The following is a 19522-nucleotide window of genomic DNA, read 5'->3' on the forward strand; positions in this document are numbered from 1 at the left end:
TGACAAAACCTAGCCGTTAGTACAACGTTAAAGCGTGTTAAAGCTAGTTTCCTGAGCCTGTGTTTAGGTTTTGCAGCTTTTCTGTGACACGGCAAGCGAATTTTCGTTTCCTGTTCAAACAGTACAATCGAATTGTGGCGCGAGAGTGCTATCAAGCGCCATCTCCCGGCGCTCTTGCTAAATGTTGGTTTCACTTTCACCACGTCGTCTGCTGCTGGTAGCTTGTATATAGTGCGGAAAGCAGGCTCTCAAAAAACAGACCACCACTTGTGGACAACGCTAGGTGACGCTGTACTGTTATCCCCAGTTAGATTTCTTTTGTTTGTCATGGTGAAAATGAACCACTGTAAATAACTGTTTGTGCAAGTCAAATTATTTAGTAAACAAAAATTGAACTCTGAAAGCGCGGGTTCAAGCGAAACTCGAGCTGCAGTTAGATTTTCATGGGTCTGACAAGTCATGGCATCGCCACAAGTTACACGCTCTCTCGAAGACGAAAATGCGGACGCAGGTTGAGCAGTTGCCGCACTGTGGTTTTTCTAAACCAGCGCGCGTCGCGTGTGTTGGCGTGTCGCACCTGCCCGTTTTGGAACGCTGGCGGCCTCTAAGCGGGCGGCCTTGCCTGCCCACGGTGAAGAGTACGGGAGCGTGATCCGACGACGGCAAAGGGCTGCCAAATTGCAATCCCACTTGAACCGGCCTGCGGCCTGCCCTTTCTTTCGTTTCTTTACTCATCGATTTCGTCTCGTTCGTTTGAGGGCGGCAGGTGCGCCATTGCCCTTGTGATGAACCGCGTTCTGGGTTGCTCTCTCTGCGTTTTTTTTTTTTTTGCTTTGATGCGCGCGAATCACGAAGCTTCGTATCAAAACCTTTGGGTGGTGAAGTAGTTAGTGGCTGCTGCCGCCATGGTTCGAATGTTTTGCCTGGCTTCGCGGGGCGTGACGTAGACGTTTGTGGCCAGCTTGCGAAATCGTCGAAAGGCACTGCCGTGGCGGTGTAGGTGGGCTTCAACGACTTTGCTCTATTCCATCTACCTCCAGCTATATAGTATGCACATGGTAAATACTTGCAAAAGATTAATCTCGAGCCAAGGTTTGGCTAATGTTCGCTGCTGTTTGTTTTTGAAATGGTCGTGGACCAGCCATGTATATGGGGATCTGATATTCTCGTCAACCATTGGACTTTCTGCCGTCTGTGTAGTTCTCGTGCTATGCTTCCGTCACATTTTTTTTTTGTCGCCTCTTCATTCGTTTTCCTGGTTTATTTCCTGTTTGTATTTTCTTTTTGGTCAATAAGGGTAACTGACTGGATTCCTAGGGAAGGCAAGCGGGTTAGGGGGAGACAGAAGGTTAGGTGGGCGGATGAGATTAAGAAGTTTGCGGGTATAAATTGGCAGCAGCAAGCACGTGGCCGAGTGAACTGGTGGAACATGGGAGAGGCCTCTGTCCTGCAGTGGACGTAGTCAGGCTGATGATGATGATGATTTTCTTTTTCGATAACCAACGTTATGACATGAAATAAACGCCGTACAAACAAGGTTGTCTCATGAAGCGTGCTTGCGAAGAGGTGATGTGGTTCTGGGTAGGATGATTCCTGGATCGATATATTAAGTTCAGGCACACACCTAAACGAACGAACAAAAAATAATTATTTAATTTTTATTCATTTCCTTATTTATTAATTTAGATTTGCTTGGATGTACAAGTACAATCACTACAACGAGACTAAGCATAATGAAACATGCGAAGCGTGCCTCATGCAGTGGTTACATTGGAAGCCACGACACGGGACTACCATGGCCAAGTTAAGCTTACTACTACTATAATAAACAAGAGTTGCACAAAATTAGATTATGTATCTTTACGGTGAAATACATCAGCAAATCGAAGGACAATTCAAGCTGTACTGGTTACGTTGGAGGTATGCAGGAAACGTTATACGACGTCTTCAACTCGGGTGGAAAGCCACACTACCTTCTTTTACGTTAACGACTTACCGTAGACTATAACCATTAATATGCATTTTTGCGCAGACATGCGTACTAAATCATGAAATTAGCTCTCTTCTAGATCATCTTGTTCTCGACGACGTAATTTCGCACTTTTTGTCCTGGTGTAACCCTTGGCGAAAGCGTATTAATTTCAGCAAATCTATGTCATGCGATGAACGATACCCTTAACGCCATCACTTTTCTCATAATATTTCAATTACGGTGTACTCCTGAATGTAACGGTATGTAAAAAATATCTTGGCCCTCTTTTCACTTACAATCGTTTTTGTCGCAAACATATGCGACACTTAAACAATATGCAATAAATCAATGAGAAACTAAGCTATCTTCAAAGGTGTGTCCTTGTGCCGGCTGATGATACTAAGCTACTGACTTATAAAATTCTGATCCGATCATTTTTAAGGCGCACTGGTAATATTGAACCCTTTTCAGAAAAATGATATTCACAAGACTTAGTCTATGCAGTCTGTACAGTCCAAATCCATTCGTATGACGCCACAGATTTCACTATTTTTTTAGTATTTCTCAAACCTTTTTAAATGAACCTTATCCCGCTGTAAGCACGTCACCACGCTGAAGGTTTAAAGTTATTGCACTGTGCCATTAACTGGTAATACCTCAGTCGTTTATACTGATGTTTTATGTTTGTTATGTTTGCGGTACTCGTAGTTCTCACATATGTGGTCCTTATCCCCGAGATAGCCCAAAAACCATAGAATGCGCTATTGCAGTAGTCTGTAAAAACTTACAAATGTAAGGACTAAAACGAGGAATGTATAAGTTTTACCTCGTTCAGTTCACCACGGGAAGTTTAGGGTTACGTATTTATACTATTTAACGCTCAGGGGACTGAGCTCCTTAACTTCTCCTTAGTCCTGAACGGCGGCGGCGCCACGGCTGATGTAAGCGTCCCTCTTTCATCGAAAATTTAATCTACACAAACCCACGCCTCCCCACCCAACTTACAAACAGGCAGGTTCTCTCAACCATCTTGCTAGGAAGCACAGCCACTATTACAGAGAACACACAACACAAGCGCTTAATTCTTTAAACACTTGTGCTGTGTGTTCTGTGTAATAGTGGCTGATCTTCCTAGCAAGATGGATCTTTACCAACTGGTCCGATACAATTGTTTATTGAGTTACATTTCTCTCAACCCTCGTTTTGCGAACACCCCCCCCCCCCCCCCCCAATTTCGTAACATTTGGTCGAATAAACTCCTGTTGAAAGGCGACGCATCACCCCGCCGCGGTGGTCTAGTGGATAAGCTACTCGGCTGCTGACCCGCAGGTCGCGGGATCGAATCCCGGCTGCAGCGGCTGCATTTCCGATAGAGGTGGAAATGTTGTAGGCCCGTGTGCTCAGACTTGGGTGCATGTCAAAGAACCCCAGGTGGTCGAAATTTCCGGAGCCCTCCACTACAGCGTCTCTCATAATCATATGGTGGTTTTTGGACGTTAAGCCCCACTGTTATGAATTTGCTCTGTCGCGATGGTAGCGGTGGCGAAGAGCGGCAAGCCGTCGTGCGGACTTCGATGAAGCCTTAGCCCGAAGGTGAAACAGGGAGGCAATCCGTTTGGAAAACAGAAACAAAAGTAGCGTTTACTGTAGCAGGTTGTCGTTTTACAGAGCCGGCCAGCACGACAACGTCGGCTGGGGCAAAATCTCCTAACATGGGGCCGGCTCGGCCTTAAATAGCGTCTTTGGTCCATTCTCTCCGACCAGTTCTCGGGCTCGGAGGGGGAGACGTAGCCATACCCGGAACTGCAAAGTGGTTCGGCGGAGGAAACGACGTTATCCCCGGACTGCACGGTTCTCCTGCACAGAAGGCGGCGCTGGGAGGGGGGGGGGGGAGACAGTTCGTCGAAACAGGGCTAGATCTTGCGAGACGTGCTCCCGAACGAGGAACATGTCTGTGGCACAACAGCACCCCCGCCGCCAGACAATGCATCCGGAGTTTTGAGCCGTCAGCGCGGCTCGGAAGGAGGGATGCTGGTTGACCATCGGTAGCCGTTCCGCTCTCTCTGTCCGTTGAGACTTCCATAGGCCTGCAGAGGTTCACTGGAACGACGGAGTCGAACACAAAGCCGAACCACTCCGGCCAAAGCAAGCACCCTCCAAATGCTGATCAAGTCGCCAGACCAGCAGACACCAAATGTTTCCTCGAGATTACGCTGGGCTAACAAATAGTATCACGAGCAACGAATCTCGGGAGGAATACATAATGCGGACACACCTTTAGCTAAGTGTCAGTGCATGACACCGCTAAACCAAACAGATTTTTTTTAAGCGATTCTCAATTGTGATTTAGGCAGAATCTGGATGATCGAAGCTTCTGAGGGTTGTTCAATTTAGCACCGAAACTACAATTTAGTACACCGAGCAATCCTGAACCACGCACATTGGCGTCGCCTGCAAGCGTCATATTGTCAACTTAACAAAGTTCGCCCTCCTACAAGCTCTCTTTTCAATGCGCGCAGCCAATAAGATCAAAACAAGATAAAACACGCTTGAAAAGTAAGGCAATAAGAGTAAAAATTATGAAATAAGAATGAAATAAGAACGAAAGAATGAAACTTGCGTGCGTTATACAAAAAAAGTTAAAATTAACCTACACTGACACGCTTACCAACACGTAATGCCAAACAAAGAAGGGTATTTTAAATAGGGCTTTTACTCAGCCTTCTGTGTTAAATTAAAACACACTGACTGTTACCTTTTTAAATTTTATGAAAACAAAATGAAACAAACATACCAATGCGTGCTTCTCCAATGAGAAGGAAAGTAGAACACAAAAATTCAAACACATTTATTACTGAATGGCTTACGACAAACTAGAAAAACAATTTTCAAATTTAAATACAAAAAAATACACTCTTGGTATCAGCAAGGTGGCACTCTCAGACGAACTCTGGGAAATCGCCCACTCCATAGCTTGGGCTGCGGTCTGGACAAAAGGACGACGAAAGAACTTGTTCGCCGAACTCAGTAGTAGCGACTTTTGACTTGCATCCGCTTAACTCGAACAAGGGGGCGTCTGCACTGCATCGTTTACGCCACCCCTTCGACCTGCGACCCTTTCGCCACGGTGGGGAACAACCGCTTGTGTTACAGCTCAAGCGCTCGCAACGTTTCCCCACTTGCTTGCATCTACGCGGCTTCAGCATTGATGAGGCCAGGCGAAGATCTCGTTGTCTGAATTTTCCCGAAAGTCGGTTTTTCTCAGCGCGCTTCCCGCCTAATCTTGAACTCAGAGACAGTCTGAGCTTCAAACGTTTCTTAGAGGGCCCTTTCGTGATCCTACGCCTAGCCCTCAAACTGGCGTCTCGACTGATGACGTCATGGACCTTAATAGCGGCTTTAGCGCACTTGGCGCCTGTCGTCTTTTTGGTGTTATGCTTTCGCCGATGCCTCCTTTTGACGGAAAGGCTAGGAATGCGGGCCGCTTCGACACACCTAATTTCAAGTGCGCTGCCTTTGACAGGCACTGCCAAGACTCTAAACTGGTTAGCTAGCCTTTCTTCGGGCCCGTTGCTAGCTGTCTCTGCTTGCGACAGAACGGGATTCCCGATGCCATCAAAGCCAACAAACACGCCTAGAGAGCTTTTGGTCTGTGGGGGTCTATCGCTGTCGTGGATAGCCCTATTTCTCTGGCCTTCGAAGTCGGCCTCATGCTCTCTTTGACGCGAATCATCCTGATCGCGTGCGCTGCGAAGCGGCTCCATCACCAGTGCTTTCTGGTGTACCTCGGCTTCCTTAGCTATGCGATGGACCTCGGCCCCTAACTCCTCGCGGTGCACCTCAGCGTCACGCTCTCTCTGGCGCACTTCGGCGGCTTGTGCTTCGCGACGGGCCTCAGCCTCCATAGCTTTTCGGCATGCCTTATCTTTACGCGCTTCTCGACGTGCTTCTAGTTCTAGCGCTCTTCGGCGAGCCTCATTTTCACGCGCCTCCACCTCCATCGCCTTACGCCGCGCCTCATCTCGCTCTCTCTGACGCACGTTGGCGTCCTGCGCTTTGCGATGGGTCTCAATTTCTAGCGCTTTAATGCACGCTTCAGCGCTGTATTTGTATGCTCGACTTTCACAGTCGGCAGTACTCATAGCAGCAAAGTGGCGGAACAAAGCGTATTTAATCCTATCAAAGTCATGCGCTTCCTCGGCGGAAAATCGCTCCAAAACGCTTGCGACTTTGCACGGAAGCAACGTGGCAAGCTTTTCCGACCATAAGTCTCGCCCAACACCAATATCGTCGCAGACCTCCTCAAAACTAATGAGAAAAGACACGATGTTCTCGTCCATTCTGAAGAGTCTGAGTCGGTATTGTGCTCGCTGCCACTTAATCGCTTCAATTTTATGATCAAGCTCTTGCATTCTGATTGCATGCTCTCTCCTTTTTCTGCTCTCCTCGGCCTTCCATTGTTCGTGCCTTTGAGCTTCTTTGGCCTTCTGCTTTTGGTCACAAACGAGCTCCCAAAACTCGTCAGCTTCCTCGGCCATCACATTCTCTGCCCGCATCACCTCGAGAATCGCTTCTCTTGTTTTAGCGGACCCGGCGGAAATCCCCATGGCTCCACAAATTTCAAGGAGGTCCTGCACCAGGTACTGCTCCATCGCGATCTCGTCCCTCGTGATGCTCTACTACTGATATTCACCGTACTTTAAAACTAATCTCGTGGTTTAAAGTAGGTGAATATTTAAATTACAACTAAAAAAACACAAAACGCTCTCCTAACATCTGCCTGTGCTAAAGAGGTCTGGCGAAATGAACAGTAAACGTTGGGCACTCACCCAACCAAAGTAGCCGACGATGGTCCAACTCGTGGCTGCCGTCGAACAGTATCAGGCCTTCAGGGATCCGGTCCAACTTGCCAATGTTGAGATCCGGGGTTGCTTGTCCCAGCTTGCCGAACGATGAGAGCAGGGGTAGCGTATCGCAGCGTAGCCAAACGCTATCACGGCGGTCGTCCTCGTGCTCGGAGATCCGATCCAACTTTTCAGCCGTTAAGATCGGGGTAGCGGGTCCCAGAGCAGCAAAACGTTGAGGACAGGGGTCTGATCCGGCGTGCCAAACGTAGGATATCGTATCCCGAAGCTGCCAACCACTGTTATGAATTTGCTCTGTCGCGATGGTAGCGGTGGCGAAGAGCGGCAAGCCGTCGTGCGGACTTCGATGAAGCCTTAGCCCGAAGGTGAAACAGGGAGGCAATCCGTTTGGAAAACAGCAACAAAAGTAGCGTTTACTGTAGCAGGTTGTCGTTTTACAGAGCCGGCCAGCACGACAACGTCGGCTGGGGCAAAATCTCCTAACATGGGGCCGGCTCGGCCTTAAATAGCGTCTTTGGCCCATTCTCTCCGACCAGTTCTCGGGCTCGGAGGGGGAGACGTAGCCATACCCGGAACTGCAAAGTGGTTCGGCGGAGGAAACGACGTTATCCCCGGACTGCACGGTTCTCCTGCACAGAAGGCGGCGCTGGGAGGGGGGGGGGGAGACAGTTCGTCGAAACAGGGCTAGATCTTGCGAGACGTGCTCCCGAACGAGGAACATGTCTGTGGCACAACACCACATATAAATCAAAGGCGACGCATCCCCTATAAAGCGCTAACATCCTCATAAGTTAACTCAACGCCTCCTAGAAAAATAATGCCTTGAACGTGAGCCACGAACGCGCTGCCCTACCTAACGTTGGCCCTACCCTCGGATCTTACCCTCCCCTTCCAGTACGGAGACGAATGCCTCTGGCGGTCGCCCCATGCGAACACAACAATGCTTTTACAGTTGCCTCCGAGCAGCTGTGATGTCACGTGACAGAGTGGTACGGAGGTGAGTGGTTCCATGCGGCGGACGGTCGCAACACGCGGTAGAAGGCCTGGCCTCCAAGATTTCGGGCTGGCAGCAAACTCTCAATTGAAGAGAGAGCCGCGTTCCAGGTGTAGTTTTTTTAGGAGGCGTTGGTTAATTATATAGCTCCACTATAGACGCCTCTTCATGTAAGCTCCGCTGTAGACGCATGTAAGCTCCGCTGTAGACGCCTCTTCATGGAATGCGCCATGATTGATCTCGCCCTCTGTGGCAATCGCGGAGTTTTCGCGGCTCCGAGTGTGCATGGGCACATGGGATGTGCAGAGCATGCCCTAGTTAGCTCGCTTACGTGCGTGTGCAGCCACGACTGATAGCCTATAATTGTCGCAAGTGCCGTTCACCGCCGCTGTCGTCACCCACATGACTTTACTCAACCCCTTCGCCCGCTGCCTCGCCTATCTTATCGTTTCACGCCCGCAACGAGCGTCGGTTTGGAAAAGCCACTACCGCTACGTTCTTGCGACAGAACGAGATTGCTGCCCGACACATATGTACGCTGCGCCATGCCCGATACGGCACGGAGGGGGGTGTACTACCGTTTTCGCGACCACGTCGTCACCGGAGTCAACTGGCGTCGTACGCGGCTCGTCAACGAGATTCCGAGCGTCCGCGTATGTTGCGTCTGCCGCACGATCCCAAGGCGTACGGTCCTGTTGTCCTGCTTGCACGCCCTGTGCGAGGACTGCCATGCGACCAACCGGCAAGCTCGCAGCGCGCTGTGTCTCCTGGACCAGGAGCCATCAGAGGAAGACGAGTGCGTCGCCGTCAACTTTCCTTCGAGGAAAGCTGAGAGTGTGAAGGTAAGTGTATCGACGAAGCCAGTGAATGAAACGTTCACATCCGACGTGCGTATGTTCAAATCTACTTGAATTGGTGCGGCAAGATTCTAGGTGGCACCCCGCCATGGTGGTCTTGTAGCTAGGGCACTGTGCTGTGACTCGCAGGTCGCAGGATTGAATTGATTGATATGTGAGTTTAACGGCCCAAAACCACTATATGATTATGAGAGACGCCGTTGTGGAGCGCTACGGAAATTTCGACCACCCGGGGTTCTTTAACGTGCACACAAATCTGAACACACGGGCGTACAATATTTCCGCCTCCATGCGGGATGGAAACCCGGCTGTGGCGGCCGCATTTACGACAGAGGCAAGAATGATTGAGTCCCGTGAGCTTGGATAAAGGTACACATTGAATAACCCCAGCTTGTCGAAATTTCCGGAGCCCTCCACTACGGCGTATCTCATAATCATATGGTGGTTTAGAGACGTTAAACCGCCCCGCCGCGGTGGTATAGCGGCTAAGGTACTCGGCTGCTGACCCGCAGGTCACGGGATCAAATCCCGGCTGCAATGGCTGCATTTCCGATGGAGGCGGAAATGTTGTAGGCCCGTGTCTGTTGTAGGCCCGTGTCTGTTGTAGGCCCGTGTCTGTTGGAAATGTTGTAGGCCCGTGTAGGCCCGTGTCTCTCATAATCATATGGTGGTTTGGGGACGTTAAACCTCACTTATAAATCAATCAATCAACCGCTGTTCGTGCCAGACACCTGTATTGATGAAAATTCAGTGGGGGGACTCAGCATCGTAGTCCGTTTTCTCGGAGAGCTGCTCGTGAAATCGAGCCACTTCAGCTTTGTTCAGCTTCAGCGCGACATTGAAAGCGAACGACTTGTAGTGGCTGAAACTGGTTGGCCGTGGTACTGCACCGTGCTGCACATGACGTCACACGCTTCATGGCCGAATGGCGGTCGCCAGGGGTGGGCAGGTTTTATAGGCGCAGACTTATTAGGCTTATCTGTACTGGAATATTCTTAGTGCCCTTTTCACATACGTGTTGGCCCAGTAGGCCCTCTGGTTCTACTTTTAGCTGAAAATCACAAATTGTGAGCTTACAGTGACATGGCCTCTTTAAAAGAACACTAACTAAATCTAGTTTGTGGCTAATAAATGGAAAAGAGAAAGGTTATTAAAGGCGACAAGGATTTAACTTTCTTGTCTTTGAACTCGGAATTTTTTAGGAGCCATTTAAGATATCGCTACTTTGACAGTGTCAATGATTGGCGTGTGAGTTGTGGGCCGTTAACTTGCGCCGCGCTGCCTCGCGGTTCTGACTAATTACTGTGCATAACTTCTGCCAGAGTCTGGGTCGACAGGAATAGGCCGCTTACACCAGCTTGATTGTTATCCAAAGGTACCAATGTCTGGCAACTGTCTTTTGCAACGCCATGCAGAACCTTGCAGACCGAAACTTGTAAACTACTCTAAATCAATGCGGTGCACATGATTATGCTCTGGAAGTGTGGTCCCGAGGGTGAGGTGAAAATTAGCCTTTACGTATAGTTGCATGAAGACGTATGGGACACGCTACTGTATCGAAGCTCTTCTCGTGGTTCTAATCAATGGGGTGGAGTTCGGTGCAGTAAAAATGTTATGAATGTTGCTAGTTGGCATTTCATTGTTAGTTTGTATAACGCCAACCTAATGACGAGGCGGAAGAAACGATACTTGAAGGTGGTGCTTGTGGGTGGTCTCCTTGTCTGTGCGACCGGCCCTCATAGTCTACTGGTTATAATGCTACGCTGATGACCCGAAGGTTGCGGGATCGAATCCCACACGCTGTGGCCGCATTTCGGTGAAGACAAAAGGCTAAAGGCCCGTTGGCTTTTATATTTAGGTACAGCAGGTTAAAAATGCCAGGTGCTAGAAATAACAATACTACCTCTCTCACTAGTGATGACGCTGGTTAAAAATTGTACGTATAGCGGTTTGCCTTGGGGGGGGAGGGGCGGCATACACTGAAAAAATATACATTAATTTGCAAAAAATTTATTTTTTTTGTGTGTATCCAGGTTTATTGCTGGAACGAAGATCAGGGATGCGAATACGTGGGCAACGTTGGAGATATGCTGCGGCACTACGAGAACGAATGCGCATTCCACACAGTTGAGTGTTCTACATGCAACGGAAGCGTATTGCACAAAGACATTCTAGCGCACCATGCGGCCCGTTGTAGCATCTCTAATGCTTCAACCACCAGAAACCACTCATCCTCGGTGTCTACGGAACTGACAACCCAACGCCTGAACGCTGCCGTGGAAGACCTGAAGACGTTCTTGAGGGATTCCCAACTGGACCAACTCCTGCCCGCCATTCAGAGCCAAATGAACGAGCTCACGGAGCACGTGAGGAACCAAGAAGTCTCGTTGGCCAGGATCGCCCGACAGATCCGAGCGTTCGAGAAGCACTCCCAGGCGGATGGGATAGCAGTCCCGACACCTTCTTCGACATTAAACCGCAGATCTTGTCGACAAATGAAAAGTGTGGATTTCTCGGCGCTGCAATGTGCCATGACTCAATCCGGGCCTCCCATCCCTGCTATCGTTGCTCGTTGCCAACTCCTTGCCACCAGCGACGAGGGCTCTCTAAGTCTGACCAACGTGCCATCGACGTCGAGCAGGTGGTGTAGTGAAGTTTTGAGCGTGACGTACCTGCTGACCCTCGATAATGCTGAGGGTATGTTCGCATGCTATGATGAAGTAAAAAAGCTCGCCGAGGTCACCGTACCACACATGAGTGACACGGACCTGTCGCTCACCGTGACTAAGCGTAAGGGAAATATTGAATTAGATATTCAGCTTGACGGAAAGCTGGCGGGATCGCAGTGCTTTCCGCCTCCTCGATAGGTGACGGCGTGGCACCCCGACTCGAGATCGAAGAGCTTGGATCTGAAACTGAGCTTCGATGGGAACTGTCCTTGTGTTCGCTACGGAGGCCCGTTGGGACATCTCCACCACATATTTTGTGCTGACTTAGATCTCCTGAAGAATACCGGCTTCCTCCGAGTCGGAAAGATGGTGTTCAAGATTGAGACAGTCGACTGAATGGATCATTATCCGCCGATAGAAGCGACTATGTAGATACAAGAGTAGTGGTCCGATCATGATCTTCTTCAGGGCTATCCGTTGTCGGAGGTGAAGGAGGAGTCTCAACTCGGTGACCTCCCTTCCCCTGTTGTAGTCTGGCATCAAACGAGCTTAGCAAGCGGATTCAAAAATTGAAATGAAGCGATGACGTGCTTTCACAACGACCTGGTTTTGGTCTCTAGTTCTTTACTTAACTTTACTAGCAGGGGGTTAACTTTACCTCCCTGCTCAATAAGCAGTGAAGGGGCTGCCCGATTGAGTGACAGTATGGGGCGGACTTGACATCCCCCCCCCCACCTTCAGGTGATAAGGTGAGAGGAGTTATGCCCTTTTTAACGTGACGAGCATCTGCAACTTATTTCCGATTCTATTGTAATTGTGATAGGGATATATACGCAATTACGTTTTATATTAGTCGGATTTCACGGTATTGACTATTATGTCGATGAGTTCGGTGTATCGCGTGTGACCGCACGCAGTTTCAAAAGGCCTCCTGCGCCGACTATTGTACAGCCGCCGCGATAGAATACTTAAATGGCGAATGCTGGACGAGCCGATCCCTTCGCCTCATCGCATGGCCGCTGGCGGCAGCCCTGACCTTCGATGTATAAAAGTGAAGATCATTAAAAGAAGGCTAATAACGGCCCGAATAGTCACGCTCAAAAGGACAACCCCCCCTTCCTACTTCACCCCTACCCCAAAACCACCTATCTCTCTCTCTCTCTCTATGGAAACCCTCCTCTCCCATAACCGTCAAGATCAAAGTCTGGCAAGCGACTCTGATTCACTACATGAGCGATCCGTGTCACGTTTTTGCTGCTCTCAGTCGAAAACCCTCCCCATCCCCTGAAAAGAAAAACAATACATGGTCTTAGCGTTTCTCTGCTTTATCCTTGCATCAAGTTAGCTGAGGCAGCAGTTAAATCACGATGCCATAAGGCGTGTCTTTCTATCTGTTTCTGCATATCTGCCTGCATTAATTTCTCTTTCTCGTCGAAACGCAGGTAAGCGAGTGGCCGTTTCCCTCCTCACCCCCTCACCTTTCCCAATTATTTAAGTGCTTTCTACGTTGCACGCGAGCAATTAGGTAATTGCGCACGGTCTGGCGTACGTGTGTTCATCTATGGTGTCGTCTTGCAGGTTGCTACGGTCGAGTTGCTTTCTCTTTATCTTGAGTGCGTGGAGCGGCGAAAAACGGGGATGCGGTTCATTCCATTTTTCCGTGGCATGCGTCGTCTTATCGATCTTGCCACATGCGACTGGCGTCTCGTGGCATCTCGTGGCTCTTGAGGGGTCAGTTCAACCAGCGTACACCCTGCACCGAAAGTTTGCGGGACGTTGGTTCCACAGCACATGCGAATTTGTGCTATATTAGTGCACACTGCTTCTAATCAAACTGCTGGCTTAACGTACTGCAATTCCAACTGCACGCTCGAACATTCGCTTGAGCTTTACGTTCCCAGAAAAATCGATATGTGTATGTCGAACATTTCGTGTCTCGCAGACTTTTGCTGTCGGATGCGTGTCTTTCTGCCACATGGTCTGGGTTTCGCGCCATCCTAATAGAGGGGTAGTCAGAAGTTGGGTTTGTTCGATTGCTGTGGTACATCGCTGGTGTTTGCTACGCGCGTACCAGGGCAGACAACCCGACAGACAGCGTCTCACCACAAAATGATGTCAGACTAATAAGGTCGTCGTGGGAGGCACGACTCTCCCATAGGGGTTTGGGAATCCCGTGCATCTTTTTTGTTTGTTTTTTTGCCTGTGCTACGCTCCGCTGTTCTGGAAGGGGCCGGGACGAGTAGTATCACCAGAACTAGAGCACTGCGATATCAATTGAGAGGTGGTCAGCGACTATTCCACCAGGGGAATGGTGGGAGAGCCCTGGAATATTGAAGAAGAAAGATGAATTGGCAACCCTTTACTAAGCCGAGCAAGCCCCAGTATAGCCAGTGGGGTTGTGCACCTTGGGGTCCACCCACATCACACACGCCTGAAGTTCTGCTCTGTTCTGTTTAACCTTGCTTTCTGGGGGCGATGTTGTGGTTTATATTACCTCGGGTACCACATTTCTATAGTTATTGCAACGAAAACAGACAAAATGCTTACCCAAATTCGCGAAATGAGCATCTGAAAAACATGTAGCAAATTCATCGACAACTCGAAGTGCATGGGCACAGGGCGGTTTCGAGTTGTCCATGAATTCGCCCTCGCGCTACCGATTGCTCGCTTCCTGGTTAGTTCAATTGGGTAGAGCCACCGCCCCGGAAAGGCGTTGGTCCCGGGTTCGAACCACCGCACGGGATGAACTTTTCGGCAACTAAGAAGCTTTCTTTGCTGAGAAATCCGTACGGATTTCTTTGTGGCTTCGTGCCACAATGAGTGGTTGTCTTGGTTGTCTTCACTCCTTTGCTCGGCCAAGAAAAGTTTCGCCGTTCAAACAGATAAAAACGAAAAGCAGTCCCGCAGAAAGGAAGCATAATGGTCTGGGACACGTGTGTATATACAGGGTGTCCCACGTAACTTTGGCCAGAGTTTAAAAATATGCCGGAACACGTAATTACGATGCGACCAAATGCATGTTCCTCACCGTTGCCTGGTGTTAGGCTATTTTTTTGTGTTCTCAAGTATTTTTATCAGATCTGTTTGACTAACTTATAAAGGAACGAAGGTGGATAAAGAATTTCAATGAGAAAGTTGTAGATCGGTTTGCAAAACGTCCAAATAGATATTTTTTAACTCTATATCTGTTAGGTATTAATGTTTTTTTCTGCTAGTTACAAATGTCCACGAAATACGAAAAAAAATACCACGTGACAAACCCGTTCGTGCGCCAGTGCGTACGATGATCCTAGTGCTACCTAACGTTCCGTGTACGAACGACCATAGCATTGGTCCCATTGTGGTGACTCGGCAGGGTCTACAACGATGGTGGTGGCTTTACGATGAACACGTTTTGCTATCGGCCACATGAATGATAACCGCTGTGATTGCTTATTGCTGTCATGAACCGGTGCGAGAGAAGCGTGCCATTCGTACACGGAGCGTTAGGGAGTACTAGAATCATCGTGCGTGCTGACGCGCGAGCGGGTTTGTCACGTGGTATTTTTGTATTTCGCGGGCATTTGCAATTAGCGTAAGAACGCTAATACGTAACAGATATAAAGTTCAAAACTATCCATTTGGACGTTTCGCTAACAGATCTAAAACTTTCTCATTGTAACTGTTCATTCATTTTCGTTCCTTCAAAAGTGAGTAATTGAACAGATCTAATTAGACAATATTCGAGAACACAAAAAAATAGTTTAACTCCAGGCAGTGGTGAGCAACATTAATTCGGTTGCGTCGTAATTACGTGTTCCGGCATATTTTAAAACTCTGGCTAAAGTTACGTGGGACACCCTGCATAGAGTCTTATTATACACGCCCGAGCTTTGCCGGGTCCTTGTCCTGTCCGCTTCCATCACGATCCACTATACGCTCGTCGTGACCGTGTGCTTTCGTATATGTACTATACATGACGCGTATATCACGGCTCTGATCGCGCAAGAAAAGAACGGTGACCTTCAGGGGATCTCTGTTCTTCGGCCTTCGAATCTGCTGCCAAGGTCGTATTTCTTAAGCTTTGACGCTAAGGAGAACGGAAATTCGGGCTACATTGTGCTGGACCGCCACGACGTCGTGGCACTGATGAGATCTCCAGAAGTCGCCGTGGCCCTTAAGCCTAAGCTGCGGAAACCACATGTCGAAGCCCATATATGCTTCGTGAGGTTCTCTTTCATCGCTCCTGACACACTAGATTCACTTTGATGGGCGTTCATTCACACTTTGAACCCTCGATTCGCGTAACGGCGGCGTCCATGGAGCTTGGGAGGACGCTTTCGCGCTGCGTAACATCGAATAACCGTGTATAGGCGCTGACTGTGGTTCAAGCCGAGTAACTGGGGTTGATCGCAACTGAGGTTAACTTGTCGGTGTAACAAGGGCTCGCTTGATTCACTCTATGTTAGCATTAAGTCCCCGTTGAATTAACGGTGCTCCGTAATCATAATAAGCATGAGTAGTAACTTGGAATGCATATTGGGTCGCATGCAGTACGGATATGCTTGTTAGTCTTCAAGGACGAGTTTCCGTGTTAGTGCGCGATCGCAAAACGCATCACGTGGTGTACCACCGCGAAGAACCGGTAGTCTCGTCCGCCCGGTTCCGAAAAAAAAAACGTGCGACGAACCCACGACTTCAGAGATGGGACCTGGCACGAGCGTGTTATTTATGGCCACACTCCTTTGTTACACCTGCGTGTGGCGTGTATATGTGTACTTGTTTCCTGTTCTCGAATATGTTGTGTCTTTCACGAACCACCGTACACGTGGGCGCGTGTAGACGCATTCTCGGTCGTGTTTCCGCCTATTCTCTGTTGCATAACGATTGCGGTTCACCTTTGTTGCCTTCTCTGCTGCCGACCCGGAACTAGCGTATCGCAGTTCCGGTTTGAGAACCGTTGCATCACGGTGCTCGACTGAAAAAAAGGAAAAAAAATGAATATACCGAGATTTTCAGTTTCTCTGCTGCGCAAGTCTCGAGACCATCGCCTTTGAAACGATTGCATTGTTTTTGTGACCAAAAATTATTCCCGAAGGCAAAATCGACATTGTGCAACCGCTATATGAAGTAGTTATGAGGCTCTGCAACCCTGAATGTTCGAAATTACTTCGTAGAAACTTTTTTGTTGTTCGCACATTCGTCTTCGATAAAGAGTATAAACGACTTACAGTGATGTCCCTGAAAACCCATAAATCCAACGTTGGAGAACCAACATGATGGAACGCGAACCTTGAGATGTCCTGTACGTTATTACTAACGGTGTGTCGCGTGCTTGTTCCTTCGCTATTCATGCACGGAAGACGAACAAAGTTCCCACGACGTCGCTATCACGCTGAAGCAGCTAATCACCGCGTATTCTTGACGTCATTTAAGCCTCCATGCTGGAGCCCTGTTGTTCGCCCATGACGTTATGTGCAAGCTGTCGGAATAAAGAACATGCTTTCGTGCAGTGCTTTCGTGTTCTACCCAAGACTGCGCGACGTAATTTCTTCCTCTTTTCAATTGATGAACAAACAGTGGTACGCCGCGAGCCGATTTAAATTCATCCACTAGTTCAATAAAACTCTATCTCTGAATCACTCGTTGTTTTATCTATCTATCTATCTATCTATCTATCTATCTATCTATCTATCTATCTATCTATCTATCTATCTATCTATCTATCTATCTATCTATATATCTATCTATATATCTATCTATATATCTATCTATATATCTATCTATCTATCTATCTATCTATCTATTTATCTATTTATCTATCTATTTATCTATCTATCTATCTATCTATCTATCTATCTATATATCTATCTATATATCTATCTATCTATCTATCTATCTATCTTTATCTATCTATCTATATCTATCTATCTATCTATCTATCTATCTATCTATCTATCTATCTATCTATCTATCTATCTATCTATCTATCTATCTATCTGTCTGTCTGTCTGTCTGTCTGTCTGTCTGTCTGTCTGTCTGTCTGTCTGTCTGTCTGTCTGTCTGTCTGTCTGTCTGTCTGTCTGTCTGTCTGTCTGTCTGTCCTCCCTCTTTCTCTCTTGTCTCCGAACAGTGATTGATTCGGAGAAAGCGCCCAGTATACGGTTCAACCTTCCTTTCGCGAGATGAGGGCAGGTGCAGGCGGTCGAGACGACGTCGTGACGTCCAGAAAGGAGATCGAAGCTGCACGCGCGCCCATCTATGGAAACACCTGGATTCCCGGTTTTCTTTCTTTTTTTTTTTGTACGGCACGCCTTTTCCCTAATCCTGGACCAAGTGCATCACCACGTGGGCGGAATTCATTAGGGAGCTTATGCACCCCGAGTGCCGGGACAGTTTTCGGACAGAAAAATAAAACAACTATCTCATCGACTTGGCCATCATTGAAGCATTTTTAATGTTGTATATATCGTTGTTGGATATTTATGTTGTGTATTGCACGGCATAAAGCGTGCCTTATCTTTGCTACAAATGCCCACCGCCAGCAGGCGAATTGCGGTCTCCGCATTTCATTAACTTTCCCGGTGGCTTACACGAACGTAGACGTTCTATAGACGTTATATTTGCCCAGCATGTCACCCTCCGGATTAGCCAAGAAGCTCGTTCCGCGAAGGACAAGTTGTGCATATCGGCCTTAATGAAACGCAGATGGCAGTTGCTCCTCTAAAGTAGTGTAATTATGTTACTAATTACTTTTGAGAATTTATACAGTTCTAAACAAATTACATTGCAAACTACAGATGTTCGAAAACAATGGGTGTTGCTATCACGTTTGGAACATTAAAAACTACAGATTCTTGAAAGCAACGAGTATTACTGCTACGTTTGAAAAGTAATAAACTTTGAAATTTCATTAGAAAATATTCATCCTTCATGTACCAGCTCATCTCGACTAATTTGAGGTACACATGTTATGAAATCCCAGAGAACTTTGTTGCATCGCCGAAGTACCTCGTTCAGACTAACTTGTCTGCGTTATTTCGCTTTGTTGTGGTTGGCAAGTTTTATATGCCGTATGGGATGTCGAGATGCTACATTTTAGTCTGAAGTAATTGGTACAGTAATTAGCAATTCGCAATTGCTCGCTGAAAGTTACTCATTACATTGCTAAATTAACATACGATAGAAGTATTTTGATGTAAACCTTGCTCATTACACCAAAATGAAACTTTGTCGATTTATTTTCATTACTACTGAGTTCTACTAACAATAGTTTCTTTATTACAATCACCTCATATTTTATGCAACTGTGACACATTCCATTTCATTTCCTCTTAATTATCTGTTTAAACTCATACCAAACGACAATTATGTGCTGCACAGTAATACTTGGCGGTGGTTTTTCTGCGGGTGTTTAATGATTCCGAGAAAGTATAAAACGGCGAACGCGTCTCACGTATATCCTCAATTATGCTTGTTTTTAATGGCCAGAAATTGTAAAATATGGGCGCTAATTAAGGCGTGATGGGATCTAATAAGCTTCAAACAATGATTAATCTGCGGACGTCAGAATGGATCTGTTACATCTCGAGATGGTGACACTTTGAAAAATCACACCCTATTTCATGGCACCCGTCCATTACCCTTGCCTCATTTATGGGCGTGGTCCTTTAAGAAACTTGTAATGCAACTAATTAATTTTCATGACTCCACCTAACGATTAGCTCTGGCCTTATTTGTATATTACGTCCCTACGAGGCTACCATACAGCTTCCCTGAGCAGTTTTGGTAATTGGGCGAGAAACTCAGTGCAATATATTTGCAATATTTTATAATTATTATCATCTATTATCTACAAATACTGGTATTTATATGCGGAACATATCAGGAGTGGGTCGGTACGAAGCATTAAAAATGCAAGAAAACAGCTTCCCAAACTAACAAGCTAAAAGGACAGACAAACGAAGTAAAGCATACTTGAATATTCCAGGTATAGTGTAAAATTGTGTCAGACATCAAATATTTGATCATCCAAGGTACTAAAAAAGACACGTTGCAGATATACATCAGGTTAAAATAATGAGGCTAAAATAAAGACGTAAAATGAATTTATAGATTACGGATAAACGTAAAAATGCTGTCAACTATTAACAGGGAATATGTTTTCTCTCTTATGAAAATGTTTC

General features: G+C 47.3%; 1 protein-coding gene across 1 annotated transcript; it reads left to right on the forward strand.

Moving 5' to 3' along the window:
* The first annotated feature begins 8301 nt into the window (after positions 1 to 8301).
* LOC119164992 (uncharacterized) lies at positions 8302 to 11699 on the forward strand. Its single transcript, XM_037417189.2, has 2 exons — positions 8302 to 8673; positions 10722 to 11699. Exons 1-2 carry the CDS (start codon positions 8377 to 8379, stop codon positions 11553 to 11555), a joined length of 1131 nt encoding a protein of 376 aa, XP_037273086.2. The 5' UTR covers positions 8302 to 8376; the 3' UTR covers positions 11556 to 11699.
* The last annotated feature ends 7823 nt before the right edge of the window (positions 11700 to 19522 follow it).

This window comes from Rhipicephalus microplus, chromosome 9 (genome assembly GCF_043290135.1).
Source record: "Rhipicephalus microplus isolate Deutch F79 chromosome 9, USDA_Rmic, whole genome shotgun sequence".
Taxonomy (NCBI): Eukaryota; Metazoa; Arthropoda; class Arachnida; order Ixodida; family Ixodidae; genus Rhipicephalus; species Rhipicephalus microplus.

Bases quoted from the DNA above. Each gene is read 5' to 3' on its own strand.
- LOC119164992 (XM_037417189.2), top strand. From the start codon at position 8,377: ATGCCCGATACGGCACGGAGGGGGGTGTACTACCGTTTTCGCGACCAC. The intron at 8,674-10,721 runs GTAAGTGTATCG...GTGTGTATCCAG, and splicing joins GGAAAGCTGAGAGTGTGAAG to GTTTATTGCTGGAACGAAGA.